Genomic DNA, 14,638 nt, shown 5'->3' on the forward strand with positions numbered 1-14,638 from the left:
AATTGAGTTTTTATACAATTGGTAATATGCAAGTGGGGGAGAAGAGAAAAGAAGAACGATGAAACCAGGACTGGTGGATGATGAGGTGGATGAGGAAGAATATGGGTTGTGAGCATATTATTTTGAAGGTAAGTCATTTGATCTCAGGTTTGACAGATTAGGTTTCACCTACAGTGCAGCACACACATGTGACTCATGAATAAGATATGGACATACTGGTGTCCAGTATCTAAATAGGTAGGCTAATACCAGGCAGCCACAACAGAACTTCAGAGCCAAGGGAATAATTCACGTAGAATTCACATCATCTGTTCCATTGTTGTTGCTATCATTTCGTCCACTACAGCAAGATGTTTGTTGACCTAAAGATCTAACTCTAGGTATACTTTTGTATGGCATTCTAAAGTGAGCTAAACTGTCATCAAACTTCTTCAATTTGAGGTGAACAACGTCTGTTCAAAGTCAGGTCCTTCACCAGAAAGAATATCAGGTTGAATTTATGAAACAGAAACAATGACCAAACGAAGTGACAATGACAGCGACAGTTGTCCGGTGCTAACCCTGCTGCACAAGAAAAGCAAAGGGGAAAAGCATGTGTCTTTTCCTCCAGATGAAGAGATTGTGTCTGGCTTCGCAGAGCACAGGGACCCAGGCAGAGACGGTGAGATCATGCCCTTGGTTTATACTCAGCAAAGGAGTTTTTGGACTTGTTTAACTGTTGTGTAATGTAGGCCCATTCCCTTCTACACGAACATCTTCACATCCATGGTGAGAAATGTGAAATTGCACATACATATAACCAAATCAGTTCTAGTTGGTGGAGCAACCCTTTGTTTAGCTTTAAGTGTGGCCTAATTGGAACGTTTGTGTTTTACAAAGAGCACTAATTTAGTGTTGATGCCTTCTGATCTGTTTCCTTACTTATTCTGCTATTGCCTAGTCTCTCATGCACTGCAATCTATGATCAGAATTTGCATAAACATGCTAACCAACATGTGTTTTGAAATGAATTAATTAATGAGATAACTTTAAATTAATTGTCCAAGATTTTCAATACAGTGATGTATCCGGAGGCATACTGAGAGGGTTTGTAAACACTTTCACAAGTTATTTGTATAGGTTGGGGCTTGTCAGTCTCCGGAAAAAGGGAAATGACTGCAAGGCTAATCCTTCAGTAGTCACTACACTAAGGAAAACCTGTGAATGAATGTGAAAAGTTTCAACAAAGATGTTAAATAAATAGTAAATAGTAGTTTGTTGTAATGTCAGATTTAAGACAGTCTGTCATCAAGTTATGATTGCAAGTAACAAAACAATAAAATAGGAACAGTACTCCAGTCAAGACAATCACAAAATCATATACAAAAACAAACATTCTTCTTCAAAAACAGACATTCTGTTGTCTCCATCCTTCAAATCCTGGAACTGCACAATACATATAGTTTTGTAAGAAGCTCACTCCACATACAATAAAGTGTGTGTAATAAATCTGGTCGCTTGATTGGCTGATTGATAGAGCACACTCATCCTTTCTCTGCCCTTCCCACACCAATGAGTGTCACATCCTCCTTCCCCACAGTCAATCAGACACGTACAGTTTGCCGTATGGCACTTTGAAGTCCCTCTAAGCACTTTTGAATGGGAGCTCCCAGTTCACTGGGACAAGGAGACATTAAAGCTGTAATGACTGTATTCTTCTATTTTAGTTGACAGCCTCACCTTGGCAGAGGTAATTCTGGCCTACAAGAAGAGCTGTGAAAGGCACCAAGTGGAACCCAACCCCAAGATTGTGGAGCAACTGGAGGTAAACTCCAAATAATGGATATTTTTTGCATTCTTATTTTAAACTAAGAACTGCTAAATGGTACAATCCATATGGTTCCCACAACTGGTCTACTTTAAGGGACATTAAGAGACTAATTTGGGAATTTATGAAAAATGTCTTGCTTTGATAAGCATTCTTAACTTTAACTTAATTTATATTGTATCTCCCTTTCAGTTAATTATTTATTATGAGCAGCCAAGTTGGTGAGATGTTACTGTGTTCCAAGAGTTAACAAAATATGTACGTATGACAAGACGAAGACAAGTCTGTTGCTCAGATACTGCTTCAATAGGTAGACATTGGTTCCCCAGAATTTGCAGTGACAGGCACATTGAGAATTCCCATATTGAAATTCCTCTGGTAATTTGAATCAGTTCATTCAATCAGCCTCAATCAACTCCACAAAAATGACAACGTCTCTTGTGCAAACAAGAGGCTAAGAGCAGGTTAACCACCATGTTGGTTTTAAGTTAGTGGGATTGCAAATAATAGCTCAGCTGTAAACATAAACAAATAAACATGAACAAGTGTACACCCACACTTGGTGACAAACACACACACTCACTCACACACACACTTGCTCGAAACACACCCACATACTGTATGTATAATTCATTTTATGTACTTACTTGCTTCACTCATAGCCAGCCATGTTGAGAACATTAGTTTATTCCCTGCATAAATTCATGATTAGATCAAGGAGAATTATTTGTGGAAAATTAGAGACTTAGCAGTGCTTACATTCAGCACACACCCTCTGTATTATCTTGAAGGTACTAATGAACCTACTAGCATTTGAACCGAACGTAGGTGGTCCTTCTAAAAGAGCAAAATATGTATGGTTAAGAGGAGAACTATTTAGCTGAAAGTGCTCCAAGTGCATTCATAATACGTGTATATGCAAAGCAAGACTGTGAGCTTAAAGAGCATATTTATTAAATTAGGTATTTTCAGGAACGGGTAATCCCCAAAGGATGGCCGTGGAAGACTATTTAAAGCTTTTTATTGTACCCTTGGGCTTTCGCGTTTTCTTTGAAATGTTTAAGTGGATAACACAGTATTGCTTTTGGTTATGTCTTCATAGGAATGGCAGACAATAGTTTGTGAACTCAAGGCCCATGGCTGCTGTGTTTAAACACACCAACTCCTGAAATCCAGAGAATGCGCTCTTCTTCATTAGATTTTTGTATAATTACCCCCCCAATTTTTTTTTTTTAAATAATATATATTTTATATATATATATATATATATATATATATAAAATATATATATATATATAACATTTCCCTTTAGCAACAATGCAGGGTGTCAGAGGGTGTCAACTGCACAAGCTGCAACACTCTTTCAGATTCAAAGTGAAACCCTGAACATTGACGCATCGTATAGGTTGACACTTTTGAAGGGTATTTTGAAGGACTGTTTTGTCTTTTAAAGTATGCCATTGAAGTAATAATTTTGACTTTTTGTCCATTTTCAACCATTCCTTTAAATAGCACGTACATTCATTTGAGTGCACTCTAACTATTTTCTATGAATCTTCAAAAAGCATTTTTTATGTTTGGCAGAAAATACAATAGGAATAAAGTCAGGTGTTGACCTCGATTTTAATTGGTATTCTGTCAGAGTTGTATTGGAACCAGGCAGAGTAGGACTAAGCTATGAATTGGTTGCTTGTTGGTGGATGGTCTAGTTAATAGATATTGGGCGTTTCTGTTGCTGATTATTCAGTTGAGTGGACTGAGGAGAAATCGATTACCTCAACATAACTTCCCCCATTTGTTGCTGGGGAATTATCCCTGCACTAAGTCGAGAACATTACATTTCCACTACTCTTCAGGTCACATTCAATTCACAGATATGCTATTTTGGTAGCAAAATCCCTCAAATGAAAAATGAAATCACATATATCTAATCACAAATTAAAGAAAGAGGATTTCTAGTGTATGTTTTTTTACAATCCCAGCTGCTTTTTCGTTTTTTTTTCCTGATTAGCATTAATATTGCTCTGCTATAATGGTGTTACAACATGGGTTGTGACTAGTGCCAGTATGTCTTTCACACCACACACACAAAGATATGTTCTCCTTCCTGGTGTAATTCTAAAGGGAACACATTTTTTAAATTAAATGCATGCTGATTGTTATAGCGGCTCCCCTGGTGTAGAGAACAGTCAGGCACAAGATAAATGTCACTAAGTAAGTGCTGCACTATTTCCTTGAGTGTTGTTAGCGCTTCACATGCAAATAAAAAGGGAAAGGAGATTGGAGTGTTTGCGGCTGAATGCTGCCTTATCGAAAACAGTGGGGAAACCGGACATATGTCTCTCTTCTCATTACAATGATAACAGGGGTGGTTAGTGATGCATTTGAAATGCCATGAAGGCAGCTATAGCAGAGCCTGAAGAGGAGGCTGGCTCAGCTTAGATGGGGGACACAGGAATCTGTGCCCCCTCCGCAGTCATGTCTGTGTGCACTGGCTTAAAGAAAGGATGCAGACCGTCACTTGAGCATCCTGTATTTAGAGGCGGCTGACATTGAACAACTCAACGCATAAACCTTCAGTACACTTCTATAGACCACTGATATTAATTACACACTGTGTTTGTTCGTGCCTAATATGCATACGATTAAAATACTAAATAGATAAAAATACAAATTTGACTAAACTGTTAGACATGTACATATGCTGGATATGTACAAGAAATATTGTAATTACGGCAGTATGATTTTCTGGTGTGAATTTTCCACAGTACAGACAGTAGTAAGGATTTGTGTTGTAAGTACATGTCATTAAAATAAATTGAAATGTTCATGGTTGGTTAGACATACAAGCAGCTTATGTAAGTAGTTTTAGTTAACTGCTTTATGGGTTGGTAGTAGTGTTGGCAACATACTTTAGCATTATCTGCACTTAGAATTGAAGTTAAATTAAAAGTATCATCTGGAAAACACACAATTGAGGTGAATTTTCTTCCAGAGGTTTTGGGGGTTTTCAATCCTAGCAGTGTAACCTTTAAGTCAGTTCTGTTGTTTGTGCCTCTTCCTCTCTCCTTTGCTCCTTCATGCTTCTCCCACTTTCCTTAGCCTGCTCCCTAGTATTCATCAGTAAGCCACTGTGTCTCTGATATGCAATAAACGTGTACTTGGCTTTAGGAAGAAGCATTCTGACTCTGTATCTAAACATCATCAAGTATAAATCACGTCCTCACTTTTAAACTTTATTGCGTAGCACCCCCTCTGGTCTTTGCTGATGCACTGATTAGGGGGACTAACTACCATGGAGGGTATGTGTGCTGTTCATACTGCTGACACATACACACACACACAGCCACACACACACACACATACATATAAAGAGAAATGCATGCATGCAGACATATAAAACATGTACACACAACAGACATACACATGATGACATAAACAACCGATCAAGCAAGTTGAGTATAAAATGTTGTTTTGACACCAACCTTTAAGGAAACAATATATTTTACATGAAGACTAATTAATTATTTTACCAAGTGTACTATCATGAATTTCAAAATCATTACAGATGAACAAAGAGAGACAGTGGGAAATATTTTAAAAGTCAATTAGAATTTTGTGTACGTTTTTATTTTTTTATGATAAATTAAGTTACTAATTTTGTCTATGCTCTTTCTAGACACTGCAGGTTTAATTGCTAATTGTTAACTGGGAATGAATATATTTGCATATTAATTAGCTCCCAATTTACATTTTTAATTTGCCGCCTTCAAAGGGTGTGAGATAAAAGGTCGTGTTATTTTAAATAATTTATCCTTTATTGCAGAAAAGATGCTGAAAGGAAAATGTGCTGGTGACTTTAACCCCTAAGAGCCTTAAATGTTGCTCTGAAAATTATATTTTTTTCCAACTAATTAAATGGGACTGAAAAAAAGCCCTTTTAAAAGAAATACAGAGCCACCCAGAGAGTCAGACAGTACGCAGTTTGTCACGAAGAGGACAGTGTGAAGAATGACAAATGCACCAGAGAGGACTTCTGCAGAAGTCAAGTTTATAAACCATATCCCCTCTCTGCCTGGGAGAGAAATAGCTTTTCTTTTTATCACTCCATTTTGTCCCTTTCCCTCCTGACACATCAATAGATTTGGCGCTCGGCTCCTATGTTCCTCTCCTTCGCTAGGCAGCAAGGAGCGCCACATCTCCCCGCTGCAGCACAAGGGGGGAGAAGGGGCCCGCAAGTTTGGAAATTCATTAAGAACAAGAAACTGCAACCACTGTACTTGTGTGTGTATGTGTTTCTATGTCAACCTTTTACACCGACATGTGTTGTACTCTAGCTGTAGGCTTAGTGTTGAGTCTTGGTCTTATGACCATCAATACAGTTTTTTGGCACCAACTAATAGTTATTTATCAATAAGATGGATGGATACTGAAGACTATCTTATCATTGAGAGATACACTTAGGTTACATTCAAGAAGGGAATGTGTTGACTGTGAGTGTGTGTGCTTGTGTGTAGGAGTTTGTAACAGTGTGTGTGTGTGTGTGTGTGTGTGTGTGTGTGTGTGTGTGTGTGTGTGTGTGTGTGTGTGTGTGTGTGAGTGTGTGTGTGTGTGTGTGAGAGAGAGACAGAGATACGTGTCTTATTTGTTTTTTATAAACCTTATATACCTTCATTACTAGTGTCATGTTTAGCCCGTTTAATTGTAATCACAAGGTCTATTTCCTATCTTAATCACTATCTGGAAATACATGCAATAACATATGATACAATTTGTGTTGATGTGTCATGTTCATTTGCCCATTCAAAATTAAAATGTTATAGTTAGTATGAATTAAACACCCATTCCATGTAAACAGTAAAATACGGGAATGGTAATTCATGTTGAATCAATCATTTGAAAGTGACATTTTTCCAGAAGATATGCTCATATTTTTGACTCATCTCTCAGACAACATGAGGAAAGAGTACATGATTAGAAGTCTTTCTGAATTCTAATTTATTTTGAACAATGAATCAGAAGGATGAAAGACAACGGGCCATATAGGAAACAAGACGCTAGCATGGGATTTACCAAAACGAAAGCACTGTGTTTCTTCACTTGATACAAGGACAGCCAAAATGATAACCGAGGGACTGTCTCTTTCCCTCATCTCTTTTCAACATTTCTTCATCAAGAAGAGAAGAGGAGGGAGGGATTTACAATTCCTGTTCTCTATTCTGGCTGTTGGAAAAAAGAAAATATTTTTTTTTTTTATCCACTATCCACGCAATTATGTCGCCTTCTGTGATTGATGCAGTCAAATTAGATGTATGTGGAACAGTGGCTTGGCAAATGAACACATCAACAGATGACCAGCTGTTTCTAATTAATATACACTGGTTAATTAGGACGTGGTGTTGCCATCAACAGTAAACTGTGTGAAATTCATAATTCATGCTCTGGAGTGGCAGGAGCCAGAGCTCTGAACAAACAAGGCAGAGGAATGGACTAGTATCAGGGTGTGAGGGGAGGCAATGTACAGTACACATTTTTCTTTCTCATCTTCTCTCTCCTCTCGTCCTTTTCTATCGTTCTCTTCCTCTTTAACGCTCATCCTCTCCATGTCTCGTTTGATTTGTCTCCTGTGTTCTCTACTCGTCTCTGTTTCTCTATTGCACACTGACTCTGCCCGTGTCTCTCCCTTTCTCTTGCTCTGCGTCTCCATCATCAGCTGGCGACGTGTGTGAAGGGTACACTCAGATGTCTGGATTTAGAAGGTAAGATGATTGCTCAGCACGGTATGTATGTAATATTGGGATGTATACACCAACTCAAAATAGTAACATTGGTTATCAGTAATGTCAATAAAAGGTCATGTATACAGTGACTCTACAGAGGAGGCTTTGATTTTTAAAGGGTGGAATTTCACATCTTAGCTAATGAATTACATGGGAACCATATCACTTGTATTTTGATCAATTATACATCTATGACATAAAGTACAGTACTCGTATTTACTTAGATCCAAGTAGTCAAGTAAAATTGACAAAACTTCAAGATAGGTCAGATTGTTACAATGACAGAAGACCACAAATGTTCAGAGCTGTTCCTTTATCCGAGGAACTTTTCTATACTGTTCCATCCTCCACTGTTGAAAAATGGGAGGGGCCCCAGAATCCAGACCGTTTATGGAGGGTCTAAACAGTCATGGCTGCATGGGATTCCTACATGGGGTCACTGTGCTCCCCCAATCCCCTATCACCTTGTCACGCTCTGATGACATCTGACTAGGGGTGACACCCCCTTCCCATTATCAGTCCAACGCAGAGAGGATTAGAAGAATTGATGCCTCTCCACCCCCCTTTTCCGACAGTAGAGTTAAGTGATTATTGTGAAAAGCAAATGATTATGCTAATTATGAATGAATTATCATATTTCCCGCCCCCACCAGCACTACCCCAGTGGAGCCCTCTACCCCCCCCCCTTCCCTCCACGGTCAGAGAGAGATAAGAGGATCCCGAGGGGAAGGGGTTTGTCAGTGGCAAGGAACTGTTGTGACCATCAACATGTTTCTTCAAGGCTTTGTTTGAAAGTCCTCAGATATTAGGAACTTGACCTTGCATGACAATAAAGGGCTCCAAGTGTCCAACAGTGAGGAGATACAATATATGTATAGTTACTCATGAACTCAAATACTTTTTATTTAACTTTTTTTTCACAAAACAGTTGGGAAGATAAACAGATTAGAAGCAATTTTTTTCTTTGTTAGCCACAAGGAGGGAGGAGGGGGGGTTGTTGTGTTCAGGGTTACCTAAATTTCCAATCACTGCAACAACAACAACAAAAAAGAAAGAAAAAGCATACTCACATAGACTCCTGAGTGGAGACATGCAATTTTGGCTGTTAGCAAACAGCTCCAATTATGTTTGGTTTGATTGCTGGTGTTTCTCTCAGGTGAGCGATTAGAATCCAGCTCTTGCGAGTCTCTGGAAATCCTACTGAAATCACTGCACTTTGATTTCATCAATCTGCGGGCGACGAAACTGGAGGAAAATGTGAGTTTTATGAGGCAAAACTTTTACCCCTTTTCTTACCTACCTCGTCACTCCAATACTTTAATATTCAGCTGTCCCTGAGTATCTGATTTGATTTTCCATCAAAAGGTAAAACGTTGTTATTGCATCTAGGTAGAATTTAAGCCTTGCTCCCACTTTCTTTTTTCTTCAAGGGAGCATCGTCATTGCTGGATATGATTTTATACTATGAACCTACAACACGTCTTGACATCTCTGACAACACCAGTATGGGGATATCGGGCTGGAGGGCCCTCTCTCATTTGATCAAGCAGGTACAGTACATTGTACTTCAGTGTAATCTGTTTGTTTGTGTATGAATTCGGAATATGAAAGTATACCGTCAACTTTTCAAGAGGCACAGTTTGAGCATTCTTGGGTTAGATTGGAAATAGAGTGCACAGTAGATGTATTTTGGGATAGAAAAGTTGAGAAGTTGAGAAGTTGCCTGAGATGCTATTTGGCTTGTGTCGGCTAGATGTACCGGTGTATGACCACTCTCTCGCACGCGCACACTAAACACACAGTCACCAACACACACCACAGAGGGGAAAAAAGTGATCCCGTCGATCCGGAATGTCATTTCTGACAAGCTACCCCAAATCCTCCAGGCAAGTAAAAGAGTCCCCTGAGTCGGACCCAAGGAGTAAAAAACCTTCCCAGGATTCTTAGCTGCACACACCAAGAACTCCCACATGCAGGCGGGGATTGTGTTTGAAAGACAGACAGATGAGGCAGGAGTCATTTGCTCATGACAAAATAAGCCAAATGACAAACCACTGCTTTTCCGGGGTTTGAGAGTGCAGGATCCTGGCACGGTGAATTCACTCCCGCGTCGGGTCAATTAGCCGCATAGCGCCAAGATGAAAGAGAGGTGAGGCTGCGCTCTCTGCACTGAAATGGACTTCAAGGGTGAGACCGAAAGCAAGCTCTTAGGCAGTATTACACCAGATCAATCAGAATCACCTGGCTGTTTAAGAGGAAGAGGAGGAGGAGGATGGAAAAAAAAATCTGGACACGTTTGATGTGCTGGACGTAGGGAGGGAGGGATGGAGACTAACAATGGCCCCCAGACCTGCCGCTATCCCTCCGTCACTCAGGAAGTGTTTTCTACTCATTTCTGACGTTTGTTTGATGGGAAGAAGTGAGCGATAGGGGCCAGTCCACACCAGGGGCACAGCCCGGACCTTCTGTCTTCCACTCTCCATCTCTCTACCACTCTCGTTTTATTCCTTTCTCTCTCTCCCTTTGTCAGTCAAGGTTGTTTTGCCCCGCTCGCATTTCTCCACAGACAAGCCAGTGTTTGATGCTGGATGGATGCAGGATGCAGACCAGTCCAGACTTAGGGCACTGCCTAGCAAGCCCTTCGTTCTCTTTTTTTCTCTCCTTCTCCATCCTTCTCACACTCTGTCAGTCATCTGACTCATCAGTCTTTGATGAGGGCGGTGACGTACAGGACAAAGACTTGTCCATACTGCCTCTACAGCCATTCAGCTTCTCTCTCTCGTTCTCTCTCTCTCTCATCATGTGTACCAGAGTGTATATGTGTGTCTGATGATACTGTGCTGTTTGTGTATCTCTGCAGAGTGGTTGTCTATTGAGGCTGGATGCCTGTAAGGTGTCCATGCATGGCTATCCTGCCCAGGCCCTGGCTAAAGCTCTGCCCAGCAGCCGGCTGGCCGTGCTCAGCCTCCACGGTTGCTACCTCAGCGGCAGGCCCCTCTTCACACTTGGTATGACCCCACACACACACACACACACACACACCCACAGCCCGGCAAGTATGCATCAAGAGCAAGACATCTACTTTATATCAGTCTAGCTTTCGAGTGTAGACATGTGTGTGTCTGTGTGTGTGTGTGTGTGTGTCAGAGCGTTGTCCGCACACGGCCCCGGCCAGCAGGAACAGATGATGGAGGACAGGGAGAGGAGTGGCAGATTTTGGCCCGGCGACCCTCACAGTGGGACTGGCCTGGGATTAGATGTCCTAATCTTCAGCCTGTCACTTTACACACCGCTGCACCGATCCACTCTGGCACCGCGGCCAGGAACACACACACACACACGCCGTACTGCACTAGCCAGGGCTTGAGACACTGCCCTTATATCCATCATTACAGTAACTAATTACCTTCAAGGATACACTAAAGGACATTACATAACAGAGTTACTTGCATATTCTCTCCAATCGCCATAGTTCCGTTCCTGTACCACAAATGTAAAAAAATTTCAAGCATTTATAGATCATCTTTATGCGAACATACTGACTTGAGACCTTTCAAAGCACTACACGGTATAGGTCCTCTCTTCAATGTATTGTGGAAGCTTAGGTCACTGTTGAGATGCAGAAACGATACAGTGCATCTCCTCCAACAGAATGTTGTCTTCAAGGACAGCCTCCAATATCCTGCTGAGGGAAAATACAATCCTACAGTCATATTCACCAACATTGGTTTTAGATTGTATTTATATATTTGACTGTTAGAGACTTGCCAACTGTCAACTGAGGGCAAAAAGGTGTAAAGATAAGAGATTTCCCCCATGCTCCGGCCCCAACACTTCCTCTTGTGGGCTCGAGTCCCAGTGTCCTTGGTAACCTTCATTGATTGGCTGGTGTTTCATCTCCAAGACGTAACCGTGGCGACCGAGGTGGCCTCCTTTTGGAGCAGCGGGGGTCTGGGCTTGTGGACAGGAGCGATCGGGATGGGGGTGGAGGAGGGGGAGGTGACTTGACCTGCAAATGAGATGGAGGTAGAGACTTCTCTGTGGAGGTAGACATTTACACACTCTGTACTGTATGCACACACACACACTTGTTTAAACGTGCAGAGAGTGGAAAACTTGCATAAATAAACCAGGGAGACACATACTCACACACACACACACAGGGGGGCTGTGTGCACTGAAAGACACATGGACACGCACACTAACTGTCCTTGTCTCTCAAATGTTTTGGAGGGTTAGAAGACAAACCAAAGACGGAACATACTTTAAACTACAAAGAGAAAGTCAGGCTAACTTCCGACACGCCAGACTGCTGTGACACAGTGTGCTCTTCCATTTCCTCGCCACGTAGACAGGGACCCTGTCCCTTTAAAGCCTCTTGGATCTATTTTATATATTTAAGGGCTGTGTGTTTTGCTTCAGTCCTCCCTCCCCAGCCCCTTGTGAGCCCCCCCCATGCCCTCCCCTGTCCCCCTCCCACTCGGCAGGGGGCCCAGCTGCAGATCATTGCCTTCGATCGGAGGGGCCCTGATTGCGGGTCTGGGGCGCTGGTGCTCACCGTGGAGTCCTCCAGATCAATCCCACCGATCCCTCTATTTGGTTCCCACTGTGACTGATGACAATGTTGGCATTCGGCATGCAGCCCAAAGGGCCTGATCAAATCTACTGCATCGATCTGGCCGGGATGGGCCACGTGAGCCCCAACACTTAGACAATCTGATAAACTGGGGCTGCCACACACACATGTACTGGACACACACCCTCTTTCTGTCTCTCTCACGCACACACACACACACACACACAATGACATACACATATTCACATGCACACTTACACACAATTGGTCTCCCTGTAAAGCACAATGATACACACAATAACACATGTACTCTCTAACACACACACACACACACACACACACAAGCTTTCACATGCCAGGCTCCCAATCATAGAACAGAGCTCTATACAATAATGACAGTGAAGCGATAATGTTATAATGTCAAAATTATGTGTGTGTGTTGGGCATTGGATTGGAGATTTGGCCTCGCTCTGACGAAAAAAGCATGACTATGATTCTCTACAAATCATTCATCGTACAATGGGTAAGAAGTGCCACTTGATCTTTACCACTGTAATCGAGCGTGAGAGTCTACGCCGCACTTCTCTCTCTTCCAACAATACTGCAACTCCGGGTCTCACAAATTACTTTCAAATAGACCAAGTACAGTGCGCTCTGCTCAACTGTCGAACAAACTTGACTGACACAATAGCTTTGCTCCTGTCTCTGTTCCTGTAGTTGGGGCGTTGAAGACCAACAGAGGCCTTCAGGAGCTGTACCTAGCTAGCAACAAGCTCAACAGTTACCAGGACGCCATGCAGTTAGGCGATCTCCTCAGATACAACAGCACCCTCCGTGTACTGGACCTTGGCGCCAACGCTATTGCTGACGCAGGTATTCAACTGTCTTCAACCTTGGGTACTACATCTGTACACTGTAGTCATGCACCAGTGCACCAAAGTGTGCCTTAAATAATGTATTGGTTAAGTTAGGAAAATTAGTCCTCAAAATCTTGTGAATTTGTACTCCGTTAAAGCATACATTTACATAATTGATGATGTTTTTAAGCTGAAATGTATGTAACAGTTCACGCCTTGTTTGTGCATGCTGTGTGTTTATAAGAGTGTGTGTTTAAAACTTGTTTACTACTGTTTTTTTGTAATCCTGGCTCTTGGTTGTCTGGTATAGGTCTGGAGGAGATCTGTGAAGGTCTGAAAATGCAGACTGCTGGTCTGAGGGTCCTCATGCTGAACAGCAACATGATCACTTACAATGGTCTGGTGTATCTTGCCAAAGTTCTGGTGAGTAACTACTACCATAGCTTTGACGCACTGACAAACACGAGCATCATATTATTCATTCTGCACTGTTTGGTTGTTAGATTTATGTAGCTACATTTGCCATGCAATAATAAGTCAACTTCATTATACACAACCAGCAAAGGAGCTCTGTTGTCCAGGACACAGGAAATGACTGGACCCAATGTGACACTCACCGGTTCACGGCAGGCTCCTCCACTTCTCTGCTGCATATCACACCGTATAATCCCTAATAATATCCACTGGCTCTTTCAGCCGCTCCAAATGGCAGCCTAAACCCCACCTTTATGTTGTGTGGTGATTGCGTGGAATCAAAAGAGTCTAAATTAAAGGGCTGCCTCATTCCGACAAGGCCAACAGGCATTCTGAAAGACAGCCCACCAAGACCACAAACACAGCCCCCCACTGACACCACCCTCAACTGGCCTCCATTTCAACACCGAAACAGGAACAGTTTGATTAAATAATAGATATGTGTTTGGGAGGGCCACTCATGCCGCCTGCCATTAACAAGGATAAGAAGATGTGCTCCTCGCCCCTAATGATGATAATTAGGCCGCTGGCTGCTTATGTCGAATATGATGCAGGAAGAGCTGTTATTAACCTTTCTGTTTAGTTGTATCTGCTTCTCCCTCGTTTATGTCCTCCATGGGTTTGTCTAGCCTGCTGAGGAAGTGAGGAAAGAGGAAACTGAGGCTGAGAGGGAGGCAGATCTAGACCAGACACAACCGATTCCGTGTTACTGACGATCAGGGTGGAGACGATTGAATGTAGATTGCCTGAATATATTTGGTTCTTGTTTGTGGTGGCATACACATTTGTAGTGACTGCTGAGGTATTCAAACGTAATAGCGCCAGTTTCATATAAAATCGAAAAGTTAAAGTCTAAAATTAAGAGGTTATTTTAGTATCTACAGCTCATGAAATTCATTCATGGAGTTAATATGAGACCAGAAAAACATGTCTATTCTTGTGCCTTAATGTGTTTTACATTGTTGTTTTTTCTGTACATTTTCCTGGATGGTTTTTAGGTGTCATTCAGGTGTTCCTTAGTTTATATCCCTCTCTCCTCAGAAAACTTCCAACCTGTTGTTTCATTTATGTTGAGTTTCAACTCAGGTCCCATATCCTGGCTTTCCCCCAGTCACAAATCTACTGTGGTTTATATTGGACAGGC

General features: G+C 41.8%; 1 protein-coding gene across 2 annotated transcripts in view; it reads left to right on the forward strand.

Moving 5' to 3' along the window:
• The first annotated feature begins 26 nt into the window (after positions 1-26).
• The window catches only part of LOC146299773 (protein phosphatase 1 regulatory subunit 37), a 36,637-nt gene continuing 22,025 nt past the window's right edge, over positions 27-14,638 (forward strand). Inside the window, exons 1-9 of one of the 2 annotated variants that reach the window (XM_084675793.1) lie at positions 27-128; positions 442-661; positions 1,707-1,804; positions 7,521-7,566; positions 8,744-8,844; positions 9,018-9,137; positions 10,448-10,595; positions 12,881-13,036; positions 13,331-13,443. In XM_084675793.1, the coding sequence (XP_084531919.1) occupies positions 514-661; positions 1,707-1,804; positions 7,521-7,566; positions 8,744-8,844; positions 9,018-9,137; positions 10,448-10,595; positions 12,881-13,036; positions 13,331-13,443 (930 nt within the window). In that variant the 5' untranslated portion in view covers positions 27-128; positions 442-513. The other variant, XM_084675802.1, reaches the window with a different exon arrangement.

This window comes from Hypomesus nipponensis, chromosome 3 (assembly GCF_054491055.1).
Source record: "Hypomesus nipponensis isolate SF chromosome 3, ASM5449105v1, whole genome shotgun sequence".
NCBI classification, from domain to species: domain Eukaryota; kingdom Metazoa; phylum Chordata; class Actinopteri; order Osmeriformes; family Osmeridae; genus Hypomesus; species Hypomesus nipponensis.